This window comes from Fistularia commersonii, chromosome 5, assembly GCF_037954325.1.
Source record: "Fistularia commersonii isolate RoL2024-O1a breed Wild chromosome 5, RoL_Fcom_v1.0, whole genome shotgun sequence".
NCBI classification, from domain to species: Eukaryota; Metazoa; Chordata; class Actinopteri; order Syngnathiformes; family Fistulariidae; genus Fistularia; species Fistularia commersonii.
In genome coordinates, this window is record NC_141288.1 from 6,971,746 (window position 1) to 6,994,349 (window position 22,604).

Below are 22,604 nucleotides of genomic sequence, written 5' to 3' on the forward strand. Positions count from 1 at the left end.
ATACTAAAGACCAGTTTATTTTTCAAATGAAGTGAGAAAGTTAGAGGTAGCATATAAACCAAAATTGTTTTTCCCCATCAACATTTCTGGTCCATATCATGTTTGACAGTTAACCAGAGTGCTGTTTCCATGTTAGCATCTTTTCAGTCTCTCCTTCCCCTCTCCCACCATCTGTACAGATTTAAAGATGGGTTGAAGAATACTTGTGCTTGACTGCTTTTGATTTGTGGTTAATTTTCCATGGTTAATTTAATCAAAATTATGAGGAATTGAGGTAAAGTTGTAATTAGTCATACACAGCAATGAACCACAGTAGATATAGAAAAAGTCATGTTCATCTGCCTCAATGACATAGGCTAGCTTCTGATTCAGGTTTTAAAATACCTAGCATACAGAGAAAATGAAACAAATATGAAAATATACACCTAATTGGTGGTAAATTCTGGGAGAAGACTAGGAACAATAACATGTATACAGTCTAGATGCTACCCATGAATTACTGACATGCAGGCTCATGTATTCTGCAAAAATGTTACAAATGCATGAGTGGCTCCTGTCTAGTGTAAAACAGACAAAGACCTCAGTCAACAAGTGAAACCCTCTAGCAGGAGAACTAATGTGGAAGCAGATTGACTATAAATAAATAAGCAAATAAATAAATCATCAGACTGTTTGGCCAGAAACTGTTTGTCACAAGGACACAGCCATACCACCCAGCACGTTGATTACGGAAAATTGATCCAAATTACCAAATATTACGGTAAAACAATTTTATTTCATGTATAATGTTATATTCGGTGACTGTCTTCCTAATGAGTGTGGATGAACAATAATTTCTCCATTTGTTACCTCTATGCAGAGTTCTGCCTTAATAGGTCCGCTAGGTGATGCAGTTGAAACCAAATTTTACTTCCACAATTTTTGTATGTCCATAACAACCAACTGTCAAACTGCAAGATGATAGAACCGAAAAAGGGGAAGTTGTTTTTCTGAGCAAAGTCCACAGTTTGTACATACAAAAAGTGTCTGAAGAAAACGTCACACCGTATGACACAGTATTGTGAACTTTCAATGGAGTCACAAACAAGATTAGCAGACTGCAAAACCTCTGTGCCCAATCAGCATCTTGAATCTTGGGTTCAAAGGAGACCCAGAACACTTGCCTCCAAGGGAGGTGTCACACCAGGTTTACCGCCGCATGTTGAGATGTAGGCAGAAATCAGGATTTTATAAAGAAACCATCTTGCCAACTGAGAAATATTGGTTTAGCCACTTGGAACATGAAATTAAAGTTTAACTTAAGTACAGTTTACCAATCTTCACGGTGAATGTTCAATCAGCAAGCTTTTTTCAATTGAAGAGAACATACATCTCCAGTCTACAGATACCTGTGGGCAGAAAGTTGACTAGCAATGTTGATTTTAATGCGCATGCATACAAAATAGAGGCTCATTTGAAATTACACACACAGTCCTAGAATTTGATAAGCTTTTTCAATAAGATTTATTATGAAGTTGAGGCCAAAATCTGTGGACTAATATACCAGACGATCAAACCTGATTTTTCTTTTATCTGGCAGATGATGTTTTTCTTATGGGAATTAACAGACCTGCTCTTGTACAGCACAGCAGACGAGTGCAAAAGGAAGAACCTGTAATGTACCGTTATGCACACGTTGGCCCGAGAGACCACTCTGCATGAGATCGGAAGATTTGGTGTTAGTAAAGGGAACCCACAATGCCTTTATCAAGAGCTATTTCTTCTTTGCGCCTCTCTAACACACCACAAGCCATGAGTAAAGTTGAGAATATCAGAGCTGGGCCTTCAGGTAGATCCACAACAATTATGCAATATATTAATATGACTGATGCTGGTCTGATTGAAAAGAAACATAGCTACCTCAACATCCTCTGCCACATGTTTAGTAATTGTTTCATGGCAACATGCATTCGGCTGATTCTCATTTCAAACTGTTCAGCGCTGCCAAAGATTCTTTCTCTGTCCAGTCTGTTATGCAACTCCCACGCTGTAGATGCAAATACACCAACACAAGTGACTAGCAACCTTCCTGGGTTGTTGTCATGGAGACAGTGGAACATATGAATAATGTTCATAGACTTCATGGCCATAATAAGGGTGTGCAATGTCAACAGAGTAAAGACATAATAATGCCCCGACTAACATGTTAAGCTGAGCCCAATCACCTTAGTCACTAGGCTCAGCGTTCACCGTGAACACTTAAGAAAGAAAGTTCAGGTGCAGGTCAGAGTGGAGATTTTCTTGAGAGGTGACAAGCCCCGTTACCTCCACACTAATTGCCTTGATGGAGCTCAGTGGGCAACAGTCTGCTGGCCATTGGCATACTATAGTGACAAGCCAGCCAGAGTGACCGACTTGAGAGGAGAGGTTTAGGTGACAGCTGAGGGATGTATGTGCTCCTCTCTTTGCCATGGTTTCCAAATACTGTCATGTGAGGAATGCATGGCCAGGGCAGCAGGACTTGGAATGCTACCCTCAAAAACATGTTTAGAAAAGAGGATGTGATATTCCCTGTTATCTACTGGACCCTTCATTTACTTGTACATCCACTCAGAGCCCACCTGAAGACACCTTGGTGAGATGTTTGTATAAGCTGTCCATGTGACATAAAGGGGAAAAAGCTTCCATGAAGTAGTGCGAGGAAAGACACTGGAAACACTTGTTTGTATATTTTCATATTTCAAACCCTGCAGATAGGACATGTGCTTGTTGAATTCTCTGACCCTTATTCCAGCAAATCATCACAGGTGCAAGGGATCCAAGCAATAGCCTCCTTTGCAAGATCATAACAGCAACCATGGGCTGGATCGTATACAATATAATTGCAACTCAATGATGGGCCACTCTCAAGAGACAGTCTCACTCCAGTGTCCTGGGAGTGGAGCTGGAGTCTGTTGTGCAGGTTTCAGAGAGGAGGATGATGAGGAAGCTCCTCAGCATCATGGACAACATCCATCACCCCCTGCATGCCACATTGATGTCCTGTCGGAGCTCTTTCAGCCGTAGACTGATACCACCAAAGAGCTCCACTGAATGCCACAGGAGGTCTCTCCTAACTGAGGCTATCAGACTTTTTAATTCCTCTTCCCTCAGCCGCAGGGAATCTTCAATCTTTGTAGTTACTGCTAACAGCTAAGACAATTTATATTTCATTATATTTCTTATTCTTCCTCCTTTCCACTATTATCTATTACTGTTATGTTTTTACTTGAAACTCTGGCACAACAATTTCCTTCGGGACTAATAAAGTTGTTCTCATCTCATCGAGAAACAAACTATCCTAAATGTGAGATTATGCCATGCCTGCACTATAAAGCAGAGCTGCAGACTCTGAGTCATACCCAAACTTAGTATCTTCTCTTGATACCCAGTTAGAAGAACTTGTGTCAGTGGTATTTATAACTCTCGCAGTCAACAGTGTCAGGAGTGATTGCTGAACCCAGTGAAGAGTGACCACTCATGTAAAAACATGACACATTTTCACAACAAAGTCATAGGTCAGTGCATGAAACACAATATAGCTGTGTAGCGTTCTGCACTCCAAACTCCAACAAATATGCATGACACTAGTCCTCAATCACAGCACTTGCTTGGGTAACCTAAGAGGTGCTGTATTGGTTATATAAAACATGAAGAGACACTGCATTAAACAGGAGCTGGTGCGTACACTGACAGCAAAGTCACAGTTAGGTTTCTTATACCAAAAACCACCTAAAACTGGTTCTTAAAGAAAGGTTTGCTCAACTAGATAAATGTTTGCCACTGCGGTTACAGTTGCAAGTAACCTATAAATAGACAAAAACATCCATTACGCTGTAGCAATTTGATGTATACTGTTTATGCTTGCTTACAAATATTGAGTCAATATCAGGTGTCAGTGTGCATTTTCTGCAACCCTTATCACAAACACATACGCCAGTACAACCTTTAACTCCACCCAAAGGATCACATACTGGCTGATAACACACACATCTCCAGAGATGGTCAGGTCTGGAGAGCTGCACCACAAATTCTTCCCTCACTCTCACTCATTCCTGGACATCATTCCAAGAAAAGGCCAGAATTTCCACCCAATGGGTTTGCATAGGGGTCCAAATTAATTCCGGGTTTAATTATAACCATCTCTGAGCACATAAAATGATAACATGAAGAACACAGTTAAGATAAATGCAGAAAATATCAATGCAAATAGAATGGTGCTATCTAAAGGTGAAGCTGAGGAAATTTCATTCCATTCCATTACATTACAGTCATTTGGCAGATGCTTTTATCCAAACCGACTTACAAATGGGACTTCCATGGGACAAATGATACAAATCTTACAGAGGGTAAAAAAATAAAACATTCTTAGATAATAAATAGACTGTGTAGCAAGGTGATACATGGAGCAGTACTCAGACCTACTAAGACTAGACATGTGGGTATGAGTAATGACGTGGCATCACTGCGGTTCTATGCTCGCACTAAACATTATTAGGATTCTTCTGTTGGACCTTAGATCATTCTAACACCTGCTATTCAGAGCGATGGGAGAAACCAACTCTTTTCAGCAGTTTAATCAATGCAGCACATTGCCTGCAAGGCTGCAAATGAAGGGTTCAGAGAGATATAAGCTATAGTGCATCAATAAAAAAAAATGAAAAAGTTCCATGACTAATCAATCAATGACACTGTTTTCAATAAACATTAAAGTTTAACTGACAAAGTATTTATGTTACAATTAATTATTTATGGTAAGCTAAGGACACAACTTCAATATTATCTGATAAGAGTGGAGGAATGGAGAAAATATAAAATTATCAAATGGGGAAAAACAGAACGGCCCTATAGCAACGCTATCCCATTCTGTAGCCTCAAATACCATCTACGTCACAATAACATAACAGTGATTGGAGTTATCGTTTAGGAGCTCTTTATATCAAATATCACACTGTGATGTTGCCAACTCATACACGGGGAGTACCCGGTGAATAGTCACATAACTGCCGAAACGAGCTGCCATTTTCATTATTTGGCAGTGGAAGCACATAGGCTAGGTAATGTTGCTATCGACGTTAGCGGCCATATAAGCTAGCTTAGATGCTGGCACTTCAAACATTATTGAAACGATTATATTAAACACGCAAACTTAAAAGGTGATATCAGAATAAATAATGCCAACTCATCGAATTTGAGACCAAACACGTATCAGCTAATGTCGCTTCCAAAGCCATCTAAAGAATGAATTAACCTTAACTACCTCGACTACAGCAAGCAGTCGCTAGCGAGACGTGCTAATGTAGCATTAGCGTTCATTTAGCCGAGTTAATAGTTTGGCGAAATGAAACGCTTTATCGGAACACTACTAGTCAAACAAACGCCACAGTCATTGACATCTCTTCCGACAATGCAATCCCACGGAGAGTTTGGTCAGTCGACGTTAGGGAAAGAATGACGTTTTAACGCACTAACTAACGCTACCTAGCTTCTGCTTTCCACTGGAGTAGCCAGTCGCGATGTGAGGCTTATCAACAAAACGACTTATGGTTCTCGCCAGGTTTTAGCTGTTGTTTTGATTTTGTTTTGAATTGTAACGAATGTCTCAATTAACGAAAAAAAATGTTATAACTGTTATTGGTGTGGTCGCGTTCAAGCACATCAGCGTTGGCAATCCACACTCTAACCACGACCAGCACTGCTGGCCGTTGGCTTCAGAGGCTATTTCATACATGAAATACCTAAAGCGACATTATTTGGCGTGAGGCGCTACAGCGATTAGACTGCTCCCACTGATCGACAGACTTAAGTCTTGCGTATAAAAGAACTCCGTTCCCGACGCTGAGCTTTAGCTGCTAATTCGTTGGGTCATTGTATCCAGTTTGGAAAGTGCAGGTAGGACCTAGAACAGTTGAAGATGTCAGTATCCGAGCCCAGAGACAATCCGGTGTGTCCATCTCTACTGTGTCGAAAGGGACGGGTGGTGTGCGAGGTAAACAACGAGGATGAGAATGGCTTCCACCTGACAGGTGTTTATGAACATGCAGTTCCGAGCCACAACCCCGACGTTAGTATCTAAGAGAGCAGGAGGTGCCGATGAACGACATTTATACCAATAAGAGACTTGGACAAACCTGGTGGAGGGCGGTAAGACCATCTACATTGGCGTAGTTGATGTCAGCGCCCCGGTCAAGCATTCGGAGCACCTCCTCGGTATCGCCGCTTGAGCAGGCGGCCAGAAACACGGCGCCATCATCGAACTTCACCTTTGTCTTCTTTTTTTTCAGAATAGGGGGCTCCAGGTCTGTTTCCGAGCCCAGCCATCGTTTTAACTGCTCATTCCTCTTTTGCTTGGCGTCCGCCATCTTCATGCCCCTCCTGTCTCGGGCTTCTTATCTTTCTCCGAGAGAGGATATACTATAGTGCTACTATCCCACAGCGCACTGGGGCGTGGGAAGGGAGGACTGGAGGGGGAGGGTTGTGTGCGTGTGTGAGTGAGTGAGTGAGAGAGAGAGAGGAGGGGGTATGTGAGAGAGAGAGAGAGAGAGTCTGGACGGTTTCTTTTGTCTCGCGAGATCTGGAGTACTGGAGGCGCAGTGTAACGTCATCAGCGGCAGCAGGAGAAGTGAGAGCGAATTAAGTAATATTACAAAACTACATCGTCCCCCAAATCAGACTTCAACTGAAGACAGTCTGTCGCTTCTCCAGTTTTTTGATTTCACCCTGTAATAAATTCTTGCTACCGTGTTAGATATTATCATTGTTCGTGTAAAAAAAGTCAGAGTTGACGTCTTTCAATTGATCGCATCATATGTTTTCCACTAAAAGTTATCTCATTTGCAAAACCATTAATTCAGTCTAAAAGTGAATAACGAATAAAACATTAGTATTACCAAAATGATAATGTGTAACAAAATCCAATTAAAATCTGAAATCGTAAAAATTCATCTGTACAAAAAATTCACATAATAGAAATATACAGTTCATGTCAGGGTACACACCTGATCCCAATTTGCAATCGGCGCCAGCTACAGCAGATGCTGCTAATGAAGATCCCTATGAAGGGCAGTGGCACGCTCCCCCTGGCGCCGGGGGGGGATTGTGGCTTGCAGAGCCCTGCCATGACCGGTCCCCATTCCTGCCATTGTGGCTCGCAGAGCGCTGCCACGACCGGCCCCCATTCCTGCCATTGTGGCTCGCAGAGCCCTGCCACGACCGGACCTCACCCCTGCCACAACCGGACCCCAGGTGTAACCTCTGTCCCCTCCCTCGTTACGACCGGACCCAGTCGGCCGGTGTAACCTCTGACCCCGTCTGCAGCCCGTCCAGTCTGCCACCCTGCCTTGGGCCCGTCCCGTCTGCAACCCGTCCCATCTGCAACCCGTCCTGGTGAGACCCAGCCTCCGCAGTCCCATCTGCATCCTGTCCTGTCTGCAACCCGTCCTGGTGAGACCCAGCCTCTGCAGTCCCGCCTGCAACCCATCCTGTCCGCAGTCGCGTCTGCAACCCGTCCTGCCATTTCAACACAATAAAAGCGCTTTCAACCCATCCCTGCTCTGAATTGTGATTCCCTGCTCGAGCCTGCCCCCGCGCCTCGTGACAGAATCCCCCAGCCAACATGGACTCGGGGAACCACACCCACCCAGGCCGGCTCCGTGGGGCGCCAGGAGGCGCCCATTGAGGGGGGGTACTGTCAGGGTTCACACCTGATCCCAATTTGCAATCGTCGCCAGCTGCAGCAGATGCCGCTAATGAAGATCCCTACAAAGGGCAGTGGCACGCTCTACCTGGCGCCGGGGGGCATTGTGGCTCCCAGACCCCTGCCACGACTGGACCCCGTTCCTGCCATTGTGGCTCGCAGACCCCTGCCACGACTGGACCCCGTTCCTGCCATTGTGGCTCGCAGACCCCTGCCACGACCGGACCTCACCCCTGCCACGACCGGACCTCACCCCTGCCATTGTGGCTCTCAGATCACTGCAGAGCCCTGCCAAGACCGGACCCCACCCCTGCCACGACCGGACCCCAGGTGTAACCTCTGTCCCCTCCCTCGTTACGACCGGACCCAGTCGGCCGGTGTAACCTCTGTCCCCTCCCTCGTTACGACCGGACCCAGTCGGCCGGTGTAACCTCTGACCCAGTCTGCAACCCGTCCAGTCTGCCACCCTGCCTGGGGCCCGTCCCGTCTGCAACCCTTCCTGGTGAGACCCAGCCTCCGCAGTCCCGCCTGCATCCCATCCCGCCTGCATCCCATCCCGCCTGCAACCCGTCGCATCTGCAACCCGTCCCTGCTCTGAAGTGTGGTTCCCTGCTCGAGTCCGCCCCAGCGCCTCGTGACAGTTCATCTGTTTTGTGAATACTCAATCTTCAATAGTTTCCAGTTAGAAGTGGTTTATCATATCAATTTAAAGTAAATGTAACACTAAAAATTATTAAAAGACCACATGATATAAAGGTTAATAGTTTAGGAAATGAATCCTAATTTCCCATTTAAAATGTTTCAAATTCATTAAATATTTCAAATTACAATGATGAGTGTTTTAAGTAATTGTAATTATTACATTGTGTTCCAGTTATACATTGTGGATTACATGGAAGAGGTTGATATGCTCCCTGAAGGGGAGCAACTGAAAGGAAAAAGTGGGGAGGATGTTGTTATTTCGATTATTACATAGTACCCCCAGATAATCAAACATACATTTTGTCATACACATTCCAGCCCATGCTTTTAGAAGTTCTGAAAATGCAACATTATTATTATTATTATACACTATTTTGCCACTGCCCTGCTACTGTTTTACATAAGTGTGCACTCAGCAAGAGATTTGGTAATGATTCCTCATGAGCAAGTTGGACATAATCGCACAGTCGTTTCTTTTTCCTTTATATTTTCAATTTTTAAACATATACCATTATTTTTTCGGTATATTACATGTAGGTATATTATTGATACCCTTATCATGGCTCGATCAAAAGGAGTGTCCATTGATCTCAGAAAAAGAGTTATTGATACTCATGAAGCTGGAAAAGATAACAAGGCCCTTTTTCAAGAGTTTGGACTCTACCAATTCACAGTCAGATTGTGTGTGAATGAAGGAAATTAATGACCATTGTTATCCTACCCGGTAGTGGCCGACCAACCAACAAAAATACAGTAACTCCAAGAGCTTGCAAAACGGTGTATGGCCGTTTTGCAAGCCAGAGTCACAGCCACCCTCCAAACCCCCCGAGCATAAGAATCTTATCCCATCGATGGTTGGACTGTTGTGGTTTTGGCCTGGATGACTGATAATTATTGATGGAACAGTGAATCTTGAACTATATCTAAATTCTAAAAGAAATGTCAAGGCATCTGCCTATGAGCTGAATCTCAAGAAACAGTGGGTCCAACAACGAGAGAATGATCCCAAACATTCACTTTGATCAACCAAAATAGTTAAAGTAGATGTTCTGGAATGGCCAAATTTTGTGGAGAGACTTAAACCGAGTGGTTCATCTGAGGAAACCGGACTTGTGTATGGAGGAATGGGCTAAAATTTTCTCTGAGTCAATGTGCAAGACTGATCAACAATTATTGCAAATATTGAGTTTTACTTTGTTTTTTCTTGATACCACCTTATTTTAAGTTCCAGATTATTTTCCTTTTTTTCTAAATTGACTGCAGATATTCAGCTAATTATACATATTTTTAATGTAATTAAATAACTTCTGCAATGTGCATGATACATGGTCACCTAGTTAATGTTGCTTCTCTTGTATTTTTTTGTAGATAATCTGAGAAATATTTACAGTATCCATTTGCGGTAGGCGATCCCACGGGATGCTGCCCTTGGCACTAACTGTCATCACACGGATAATCCAGCCAAGATTGCAAAGGCCCCTTACCCCATGTACGGTACATGTACATCTTTCAATCCCAGGTTAGTCTGTCCTTGATATCCTTTTCCTACAAATAGCCTTGCCGGCAGGCCTCGCTGTGAAGAGCACAGAAGGATCACACAGCACTGGATCCTCCTCGGCAAAAAAGGGGAGCACATAAATAAAGAACCAGACCTGCAGTATTTGTTGTAATGCATGACCTCAGTGTTACTATATGTGTACTGTTATCTTTCTAGATGGCACTAAGATTAAAGCAGACACCAGATCTCTGTCTGGGGTCTTCCAACATACCAACTGCACCAGTGTGCAGTGTCAGTATATGAGGGATCATGCAATGTCAGATTAGATGCCTCTGGCCCAGTAATAACAACATAATAACAGGACTTGTTTAATTGGGGAGACTGAATAAAGGACTGAAATAAATTAGTCACTCATCTTTCCCACAGCCTGAATTCTTTTCTAAATGTTATTGATTTTGGACCTTGTTTTCTGCTCTTCAACCTGGGTTAATTACAGTACATAGGGCAAGTGTCCATTCTCATACTTTTCCTACACACATCAAAAACAAACTAAATATATAGTGATACATTCTGTTTGTGCATTATCACAAATCCTCCTGTAGCCCTCAGCATTCCAGCACGTGTATGTACTTCAACCTAAAGCAGGCCTTAACTGATATGATTAACTATTTTAGGTAAGAACTTAAGTATTTGTTAATTTGCTTACATTCTAATTGTTTTCACCAAATGAAAACAGTGAAATTCATTTTAGCGTATATCTTTGAAGAATAATCAGTCAAAAGTAAATAACGCAGTGAGCACACAACAGTACACATTCTTAGTAGTTATACTGAACTGAAGTTCAAAATATTAAATTTAGAAATCTTGAAAATCTGCTGTTAAATGAAAGTAATGGTCCGATTTTCTTGCGCAACCTTGCAGAAAATGTGTTAAATTTTTTTGTAGATAAACTTCATTTACAATTCACACATCATTCAATGTTTCTTTGTTCCCAGACGTCCGTCTGCTGTCAACCCTGGGGATGAATAAAATGTGTCAATTGCAGTAAGTGCTGCCAAAAAATTACCTCTGATTTACTTTTACTTGTTCGACTTCCAAAAAACAGCTTCAGATCTAAGAAGTCATATCATTTTAGGCTGTTTCATGATGGTATGACATCAGTATCTTGCCCTTGACCTCCCCTCCCTAATTACTATCTGATTCCTGAGAGGAACCCTGTTTACTGCTTCAATTGACTGTTTCCAAAGAGCCTGTTCTCTGGTGTGGTGTCAGTCAAGTGTGGAAAGACAGGTGCGCTGGGGTGGGGGGGTACTTTGAGGGAATGTTGCAAGGAATACTAGAAAATAAAGATATACTTATGCTCTAGCTAAAGAACCAGAGATTAATAGTCAGTGGTGGGCCGTCAGGGTATGCAAGGCCTTCTCTGCTGGCCTAAAAAAATATCAGAATTGTAGAATATTGACTGTGGACACAGTAATATTGAACAATTAACCATATGTGTTTACTTGCAATCTGCACATGTGCAGACACTCTGTAGGCGGGCTCATGTTTATTGGTACGAATTGCTATCATCACCTGTGCCCTGCTCTTCAGTAAATAAAAGCGCTACTCTGATATCTACGGTCCACCAACATGGCGGAGGGTTTCAGGCGACCCGACCCACTAATGTTTGAAGGCAACTTAGCAGAAAACTGGCGCATATTCGAGCAGGAATATGACATTTTTATTGCTGCAGCACACTCAGACAAGCCAGCGCGGACTCGAGCCTACATTCTCTTGAACCTAGCCGAACCCGAAGCCATCGAGAAAGGTCTTTTGTGTACGCGGTGGAGGTGCGTGAAGGTGGCACCGACGATGGATGTGACCTCGTTCCCGCAGAATCAAAGGAGGATCCTGAATGCCTCAAAAGAAAGTTCAGAGAAATGTGCAATCCACAGACAAACGTACAAGTTTAACACACGCAACCAAAAGGCTGGTGAGACTATTGAATCTTACGTAAGTGATTTAAAAATTAAAGCTAGAAGCTGCAACTTTGGGGAGCTGAGGGAGGAACTTATCAGAGACAGACTGGTGTGTGGTATAAATAACGACCATCTCAGGAAAAGTCTTTTGTGTGACAGTGGCTTAACTTTAGCCAAGGCAATTTCTGTGTGTCAAATACACAAAGTGACAGAGAAGCACAACATTACTTGAATGACCCCAACTAGCTCAGTTACACACGTGGATGCTGTGCAAAGCAAATGCGCAAAGAGAGAGCGCAATAAGAGAGAGTATGACAAGGCAAAGTTTAATGCTAAACCAGTTGCTCCTCAGCACATCTCCAACTGTAACAACTGCGGAGGTTGTCATATAACAAAAAGAGGTAAATGCCCAGCTTTTGGCCAACAATGCAATGCATGCAAGAAGATGAACCATTTCAGAAAGTGCTGTGAATCCAGATCTCAGTTTGAGAGGCATAGACAAAAGAAGGCAGTCCACCAGGTGGACATGGATCACGAAGAGGGCAGTGACGGTGATACTTACTATGTAAATGGAATTACATTGGACAGCGTAGATTCAGATTATGCACAGACGCTGGAGAGGGAAGAAGCTCATACCACTTTACAGATTAATGTCAATCCAGTTAAAATGAAAGTGGACACTGGTGCTAAATGCAATGTTCTCTCAGTAAAGACTTTTAAAAAGATAAAAAGGAAGGAACAAATAATGCCATGCAGTAAACCTACCAACCTCATTGCATATGGTGGTAGTAAGATACAGACTCTAGGACTTGTTGATATATGTTGCCATCTAGGAGTCAAACCTTATACTTTACCTTTCTTCATTATAAATGAGAATGTGCTACCATTACTAGGACTCAGTGCTTCACTCCAAATAGGCCTTGTGTCTCTCAGCAGAGAAGTCCACCAAGTGGGTATTTCAACGGTTCAAGATTTTACACAACAAATCGAAGGTGAATACAGTGACCTTTTTGCTAATGAGCTTGGAAAATTACCAGTCACATATTCAATGACCCTAGACCCAGAGTTAAGACCCGTAGTTCGACCAGCACACCGCATTCCAGTTGCAATGAAAGACCAAGTCAAAGCTGAACTGGACAGAATGCAGGAGCTAGGTGTAATCACACCTGTCTCAGAGCCCACTGACTGTGTTTCCTCCATCGTCGCTACCAACAAAAAGGACAAAAAGGAAATTCGGATCTGTATCAATCCTAAAGACTTGAACAGTGCTTTGAAAAGACCACATCACCCAATGAGAACAGAAGATGAGGTTGCATCTCAAATGTCCAACGCAACAGTGTTCTCAGTCTTGGATGCAAAGAACTCATTCTGGCAGATATCCCTCGACCACAAATCATCAGTGTTAACCACTTTTAGCACCTGTTTTGGCCGTTACAGGTTCCTGCAGATGCCGTTTGGAATCAGCTCTGCAAGTGAGGCGTTCCAGCGCTCCATGGTGCAGATTTTCGCTGGTTACCCCTGCGCAATCATTGTGGACGATATACTGATAGGAGGCAAGGATATCGCCTGTGCTGTCATATCAAGGATATGACAGCACAGGCGTTGTGAAAGAAACATGCAATGAGCCCAGATCATACCTGATTCAGTCGGAAGGACAAACATACAGGGGTAACAGAAAACACATCTAATCTGTTTCTGAACCCGCACCGACTCAGGTTGACCCAACAGACTCTTATCAGAACACCGGGCCTGATCCAACAAGGCGTATGACAGTTACCGGACATGGACATGCAGAACAGAGTGCGGACTTGAGTGCCCAGCGGATTGAGGCTCTGCTTCTGAACCGTCTGTAAACGTGGATGTTTATAGAACACACTCAGGTCGCATCAGTAAACCTAACCCCAAGTACAAAGATCTATACTGCTAACAGGGTATCTTGTTAATTTCTGACTAAGTTACATGATGACTTGTTGAATGGTTATCACAGTTATTTGCACACTATATTTAATTTTTTGGATATGTCGTAATGCATGCTACAGTCACACAAGTATGGAATAAGTTTAACACTGTATTACTAGTAAGATGTTGAAACTGTGTTATGGTTAGAGGTTCCAACTAAGGAAAGGGGATGTAGAATATTGACTGTGGACACAGTAATATTGAACAATTAACCATATGTGTTTACTTGCAATCTGCATATGTGCAGACACTCTGTAGGCGGGCTCATGTCTATTGGTAGGAATTACTATCATCACCTGTGCCCTGCTCTTCAGTAAAATATCTAAGCGCTACTCTGATATCTCCAGTCGCAACACACAACAAGAATCACAGATGTTAATGATATTTTGTCCATGGATACTTGAATAATACTTAAATTGAATAATTCCAAATTCTCTGTTCACTTCCTTTCATAGCTTTTCTCCTGGTTGTGCTGCCTCCAGACATGCTTTTTCATGTTAAAGCATTTAACCAATCATATTTCAACCATCATCTGTTGCCAGGCAGAGTCAAAGTCAATGAAATCTGCCTGGGGGGGGGGGGGGGGGGGGGGTGCACATCGGTTCTGCAAGCCCTACATGCAAATAGATAAGTGTTGATGACGCTGTTGCTTCAACCAATCAAACTTTGAGTTGGCCACATCGATGCCTTATAGCAGGCTACAGCAACCTCAGCGTATTCACACCCTCTGATTGGATAGTCAGAGAGTGGACTGGTGTATTAGTGAGGAGGAGCGTACCAGCGAGCTGCAAACAGAAATATAGTTGTTTTTGTTTAATATTGGTTTTGTCAACCCGCAATGGCTGCAGGAGGAAAAGAAACGGATTTAGTTTCTGACATATTGTTATAGCCATTTTCCAGAAGGAGTATTGAAGAAAAGCTGGTCATAGTAAAGAAAGGTTGGGCAACACCTAAGCTAGCTAACCTGTCACGACCAGGAAAAGGCTTTGTCTGACATTTTCAAGCCACGAACTATGGCTGGTACCCCTGGCTCACAGGTTATGAGGTACACTGCAAATTTTATTGCTGGGAATGCTTGGAGCTGAAGCGCACGGATAATCTGTATGACAGAATAATTGAACTCTATTTGAGGAAAGAAAGGAGGATGGATTTTGTCTACAAATGATCAGAATTTTGAGTACTCATCTCCTGCCAGACAGCAGGACTCTCCAGAAGATAGAAATTGTTGTGCTTTCATCTTATCAGGATATATTTAAAATGCGAGTTTGGGAAACATAGTGCTGAAACCCCCCACCCCATCCACACATAATTCGGTCCAGAAATATTTGGACAGTGAAACAATCTTCAGGATTTGGGCTCTGCATGCCACCACACTGGATATGAAATGTAACAACTACAACGGAATTGAAGTGCACTTTAAGGTTTAATTCAAGGGGTTGAACAAAAGTGTTATTAAACATGTAGGAATTGTAGCTATTTTTATACAAACCCTTATTTCAGGGGCTCTAAAGTAATTGGACAAATGAATATTGCCCTCAATAAAATGTTACTTTTCAATATTTTGTTGAAAGTCTTTTGTAGGAATTGACTGCCAGATGTCTAGAACCCATGGGCATCACCAAACACCGGGTTTCCTCCTTTGTGATGCTTTGCTAGGCCTTTTCTGCAGCTGTCTTCAGTTGTTGCTTGCTTGTGGGTCTTTCTGGCTTGAGTTTTGTCTTGAGCAAGTGAAATGCATACTCAATTGAGTTGAGATCTGGTGATTGACTTGGCCATTGCAGAACATTCCACTTCGTATTTCAAAAAACCTTTGGGTTGCTTTCACTGTAGGTTTTGGATCATTTTCCACATGTAATGTGAAGCGCCGTCCAATCAACTTTGCTGCATCTGGCTAAATCTGAGTAGAAAGTATATCCCTATAGACTTAAGAATTCATCAACCTGCTTCTGTCTTTTGTCACATCATCAATAAACACAAGTGACCCAGTGCCCATTGGAAGCCATACATGCCCATGCCATCATGGCCCATGCCACCATATTTTACAGATGTGGTATGCTTTTGATCATGACCTGTTCCAATTATTCTCCAAGCTTTTTTCTTCCCATCATTCTGGTGCAGGCTGATATTAGTGTCATCTGTCCAAAGAATGCTGTTCCAGAACTGGGCTGGCTTCTTCAGGTGTTTTTTGCCAAAGTCAATTCTGGCCTCTATTTTTAAGACTGATTAATTGTTTGCACTTTGTTGTGAATCTTCTGTATTTATTCTCATGAACTCTTCTCTTTATGGTAAACTTACATACTGATACCCCTAACTCCTGGAGAGTGTTCTTCATTTTCGTCACCATGAAAAGGATTCTGCGATCATCCACCACTGTTGTCTTCCGTGGACGTCCAGGCCTTTTTGAGTTCCCAAGCTCACCAGTGCACTCTTTTTTCCTTAGAATGTACCAAAGTGTTGATTTGGCCACTCCTAACATTTCTGCGATCTCTGATGGATTTCTCTTTTTTTCTGCCTCAGAATGGTCTGTTTCACCTCCAGTGTCAGCTCCTTTGACCACATGTTGTGTGTTCACAGCAACAGCTTCCAAATGCAAATGCCACACCTGGTATCAATTCCAGACCTTTTAACTGCTTCATTGATATCAGGTTACTGAGGGAAGAGCCCATGCAGCCTTGTTGTTTGTTTTGCAGCCTTCTCAGTCAATTGTCCAATATATGTGTGTGTGTGTGTGTGTGTGTGTGTGTGTGTGTGTGTGTGTATATATATATATATACACACACACATATATACGTATATATGTATACATATATATAAATACACGTGTATACTTATATATATATTTATATATATATGTATACGTATGTATATATATACGTATATATAAATCCAACCATGTATATATATTTGGCCCTGACATCACATGTCATGGAGTCGCTGGAGAGGCTCGTCCTGAGGCACCTTCGTACTGTTGTCGGACCTTCGCTGGATCCCCTGCAGTTCGCATACCAGCCCCAGTGGAAGACGCCATCATCTTCCTGCTGCACAGAGTCTACACCCACCTTGAGGAGGCAGGAAGCATTTTGAGAGTCATGTTCTTTGACTTCTCCGGTGCTTTTAACTGCCCTGCTGAACAGGAAGCTTCTGGACATGCAGGTGGATGCTCCACTCGCGGCCTGGATCAACAACTACCTAACAGGTCGGCCGCAGTATGTGAGGCTGGGGAACATCACATCGGACACCATTGTGAGCAGCACGGGAGTGCCACAGGGGACGGTCCTGTCTCCCTTCCTGATTATGCTCTACACCTCAGACTTCAGGTTCTCCTTGCAGTCCTGCCACCTGCAGAAATTCTCAGATGACTCTGCCATCGTAAGCTGCATCAACGGCGGCCAGGAGGAGGAGTACAGGAGCATGGTGGACAGGTTTGTGGAGTGGTGTGGACTGACCCACCTGCAGCTCAATGTGTCTAAGACAATGGAGCTAGTGGTGGATTTCAGGAAACAAAGGACCCACCTGAATCCGGTCACAATCAGGGGTACAGAAGTGGACATTGTGGACACCTACAAGTACCTGGGTGTCCACTTGGACAATAAACTGGACTGGACTTTGACCACCAATGCCATCTTTAAGAAGGGTCAGAGCCGCCTGTTCTTCCTCAGGAGGCTCAGATCTTTCAACGTCTGCAGGACCATGCTGCAGATGTTTTACCACTCGGTGGTGTCCAGCGTCATCTTCTACGGCAGCAGGCTCAAGACAGCTGACACCAACAGGCTCAACAAGCTCATCAGGTGAGCTGGATCTGTCCTGGGAGTGGAGCTGGAGTCTGTTGTGCAGGTGTCAGAGAGGAGGATGTTGAGGAAGCTCCTCAGCATCATGGCCAACGTCCATCACCCCCTGCATGCCACACTGACATCCTGTCAGAGCTCTTACAGTCGTAGACTGATACCACCAAGGAGCTCCACTGAACACCACAGGAGGTCTTTCCTAACTGAGGCTATCAGACTTTTTAATTCCTCCTCCTTCAGCCAAAGGGAATATTCAAATCTTTGTACTTTTTAAGACCTCAAAACACTTTATAGTCTTAACTTTGACACTTTATATTTTATTCGTATTTCTTATTCTCCCTCCTTCCTCCTATTATCTATTATTGCTATGTTTTACTATGTTTTACTTTCCTTCGGGATTAATAAAGTTATTCTTATTCATATTCTTATTCTTATTCTTATTCTTATTCTTATTCTTATTCTTATTCTTATTCTTATTCTTATTCTTATTCTTATTCTTATTCTTATATCCACACACACACACACACACACACACATATATATATATATATATATATATATATATATATATATATATATATAAAATTTTATCCTGAATATGTTTTGGAAACAACTAAAATAACAAAATTTGTGTCACTGGCCAAATATTTCTGGGCCTAACTGTACACACACACACACACACAGACACACACAGACACAAACAAACACACACACGCACGCACGCACACACCCTCCATCAGACACCATTGGCCTGAAAATCCTGCCTGGGCCTGCAGCCTCAGGTGAGAGCTGGCAGCTCTAACTGCAAGTGAAAAGATGCGGAACATCAGAAAGTATTGTCTCTCAGGAAGGAACTTCATCTCTCCTTCCCACTGTCACCTGTGTGACAGGCCTGCTACAGGTGGAGGAACTGAGGAAGTTTGGGAGGGAGAAGGGGTAATGACAAACTGGAAGGTGGGGTTCACCTGAGTGGTAAGGGGGGTCCACATGGATCACATTAGGCTGACTAATTCTCTTGCCCTGATCGTGCCATGAGTCAGGCTTTTGTTATTTTTCAATCAAGGTTCATAATTTTTGTGTAATTTTTTTGATAATTTTATTGCAGTTTTCACAAATGTTTGAACATTTCTTTAAACATTGTTTATGGTAATTTATGCTGCTGTTGGGCGCTAACAGCTTATGTTTTGTGCTTTTTCTTGTAAATATTTCTTATCTTTTTTCAAGTATGTTTGAAAATATATATCACATACACAAAGGCTTTAAACATACATATGCAAAAACTACAGAATGGAGCAGATAGCTCTTGATGTTCACTTTATGCTATCTTTCCCACACATGGTGTAAGATCTATTTGTCATGGGTTTGCTTGCTTTTAGCACCAGGACATATGCACTTTTTGTATGGATTGGTGGATGTCATAGTGATGCCACATAAGAATTTTTCCATGCAAAAATGGAAAGACTATAATTTAGGGGAAATAAATGGAGTGGAAAACTAGAAAACAGATAAATGTAAATTAATTATAGCACTTAATTGTCAACATTCAGTTATACATATAGCATAACATCAGTGAAATTTAACCCATCATGGATGAACCGAGAGCAGCTGGTTGGCAGCTGCGTGAGCAGCACCAAGGGTTCAGTGTCATGCTCAACAACACTTCGACAGGCTAGAAGGAGCACGGGAATCAAATGAGAAATATTCAGTTCCCGAATGACCTCTCTAATCCTTGATGCCCCATTATTCCATTTCGCGTCATAGTGTGTTACTTTGAGAAAAACAAGAAACACATACCAATGCATAACAAAGGAGCTGACAGAGATAAATATACCGATGCCTCAGTTGACATTATTTTGAAAAAGAACACACAAGAGGATGTTCAAGAAAAGCAGAACTCAATGCCATCGAGGACATCAGTGAACAAGTGGAATACTGAGGCCATCTAAAGAAATGTCACATTTGGAGCTTTAGTCCATAGAAATTGCTATTTTTTTAACAGACATGCAAAACACAAGAGGTTGCTATCCTGAATGTGTCTTAGAACTCTGTGTAAACTTCCATGAAACATTATCATGGAACCATAGTGTGGCAATATCAGTCCACTCCTTAAGATTTCTATGCAGCTAATTACGTGGAGCTTTTTGACTATTTACCTATATGATATTACATAGTTTCTCTATACGCTGTGGTAGGTAACACACACACACACACAACCACAGACTAATCAGAATATTAGGAAACAACCAACTCTTTTCAGAGAAGTTTACATGCATGGAGTGGAGTGTTTAGTCTATTTAAGAAAATGTTCAAAGGATGCACAGGATGTACTGTATGTAATTACCAAAACAGTACATTTGCAGGGAAACAAAAACAGTTGCTTAAAAGACCTCTTGGAAAGGCTGAGAGGTGATGCATTATTACAAGAAATTTAAAATAAAAATTATGTGATCATACATAATTCAAATTAATATTATTTCATTAAACAGGAACAGTCAGTAACCTTTCAGCTAAGTCAGTCTCTTGATGGAGATGTCTTAATGAAGGCTGCAGTAGTTAGATGATTGCAGCATTTGTACGAGTCCTGAGGGAGTATTTTATTTTTACTATTGTTATTGTTACATTCAGGGTTCCTTGAAAAGATTTACGCAAAAGCAGAAAAGGATAGTTTTGCAACAGCTATAGGCCAGTGGCACTGATATCACTCCTCATGAAGACGCTGGCTTCATGAGGAGTGGTACGGGCCCATCTACGCCCCCTAGTGAGACCATCAATGGACCCACTACAGTTTTCCTACCGGCCTGGCATCAGGGTGGAGGATGCAGTTATCTATCTCCAGCACTGTGCTCTTTCTTACGTTGAAGAGCCTGGAGCCACTGTGAGGAACACATTCTTTGATTCTTTCAGTGCCTTCAGTACCATTCAGCCTCTGCTACTGAGGGGCAACATGCAGCTCCTGGTTGTGGACAATCACCTCACAGAGTTGATTTTGGACTGCCAGACTAACTTCACAAAGTAAATGAAGTCAAAGGACTGTGTCTCAGTCATGGTACTCTGCACCACAGGGGCCGCACAGGGAACTGTCTTTGCTCCTTTCCTATTCTCCCTCTTCACTGTGGATTTCATGACAACTGCCACTTGCAGAAGTTCTCTGATGACTATGCCATTGTCAAACTCATCAAGGATGATGTTAACAGGGAATAGAGTGAGCTGATACAGGACTTTGTGGATTGATCCCTGTGGAACTGCCTCCTGCTAAACACAGGAAAGACTGAGGAGCTGGTACTTGATTTTCTGCAGGAACAGACTAACCCCAACACCGGTGAACATCCAGGGGAGGGACATTGAGAGTGTGGTCTCACATAAATCCTTGGGTGTTTATGTAAACAGTAAACTAGACTGGTCACACAATGCTAATGCTCTCTACAGGAAAGGTCAGAGAGGACTGTAACTGTTGAAGAGACTCATGTCCTTTGGATTGAAGGGGGATCCCCTGAGGAACTTCTTCAATGCTGTGGTGGCATCAGCCATTTTCTTTGGAGTAGTCTGGTGGAGCAGCAGCCTGCCAGCGGCTAACAGGCAGAAACTTGAAGAACTGCCTAAGACGGCCAGCTCTGTCAACTTATAACAAACCTATGGACAAAGTCACCAATGTCACACCATCATCATCTCTACAGATGATGCAGCTCCTTCAGTGGCAGACTCCTTCACCCCAAATGTCTGAAGGAGAAATTTTGCAGGTCCTTCCTGCCAGCTGCTGTTCACCTGAACACCCAGCTCAATAGATGTCTTTTCATTAATTGTTTCATTCACAGATTCATTCATTTTTTCATTTACTACTACTTTTATCTACTGCACTATCCGCTGTGTGTGAATTGAAATTTCCCTACTGTGAGATGATTAAGCAATATTCTTTTCTATTCATCAGCACTTCATGCCACAGGTGATTTGTTTTACCTGCAGCATTTCATTTTTGTTTTTTCTGTGCTGGAATTCTTGATGAAGCTGTTGCACTCTCCTGCACTCTTATGTTCATCCACCTTGATGAAAAGAAACAAGAGCAGAAAAACAGCCATGTTTAATCCTAATTTTTTCGATCCAATAAGGTTTTAAATACCACATACTCACAGTGACTTGAAGTCAACATCACGGATGCAAACTCGGTGGGTGACTCTTCTGAAGTCAAGGGTAACAAATGAACTCATCTGTCAGGGAACAGCACTTCAAGGTAATTCACTTTGTGCGGACTGGTTCATGTTTCATTTGACTGGTTTCATATATCTTGTTTTGCAAACAGTGCAAACCTTCATTATTCTGAAAATCTGCTGGGCCTGTTTGTATTCTTTGGCTGCACAGTTTCCCATGACTTGCATGTTTGAGGTTAAAGCCCAGATGCAGAAAAAAAAGCCAAAAAAAAACAATATCAAAAGTCCAAACTATTTCTCAGAAACTATTACATTAGACATCCACACACTCACAAAAGGAAAACACTCCAGCAGAAGCTTAAAAATAGATAAGTGTCACTGGTTCGACTCAGCTTGCCCAATTGCAGTAAAGCTGCCCACATTTCAGCAGGAGAAGCAGTGAATTAACGCCGACTTCTACTGCTCAAATATGGCTCACAGGCAACTAGGTAAACAGAATTAGGTGCCTGACCTAATATGTAGTCAATTAATTGCATGATTGACTCGCAGATGTGTTAATAACTGCACGTCTATTGCCTAGATATTGACAGGCCATAGTAGTTCCATGTTGGGCAGGAAACAGCAGGAAAATAATCTGCCATCTGCGGTTAGATGAAATACAGTCCCATATTATGTTGATGACGTTGAGCCTGGATGGTTGTAGATTATCATAATCTAAAATAACCATGTCACATCATTTTAAGAGCGGGGTTATACTATTTAATCTGTGTTGAAGGGCATGCCTATTTAAATAACCCAAAAATTAGGTTTGTTCCATTTATATACAGAAATGATAACTATCCC

General features: G+C 42.5%; 1 protein-coding gene across 8 annotated transcripts in view; it reads right to left on the bottom strand.

Moving 5' to 3' along the window:
* Positions 1-6,507, bottom strand: part of ppp1r12a (protein phosphatase 1, regulatory subunit 12A) — a 68,039-nt gene extending 61,532 nt beyond the window's left edge. For 5 of the 8 annotated variants that reach the window (XM_086146659.1, XM_086146655.1, XM_086146656.1 and 2 more), the window contains exon 1: positions 6,150-6,507. In XM_086146659.1, the coding sequence (XP_086002785.1) occupies positions 6,150-6,386 (237 nt within the window). In that variant the 5' untranslated portion in view covers positions 6,387-6,507. The remainder of the gene's footprint in view (positions 1-6,149) is intronic. The other 3 variants (XM_086146658.1, XM_086146657.1, XM_086146662.1) reach the window with 2 other exon arrangements.
* Between the last annotated feature and the right edge of the window lie 16,097 nt (positions 6,508-22,604).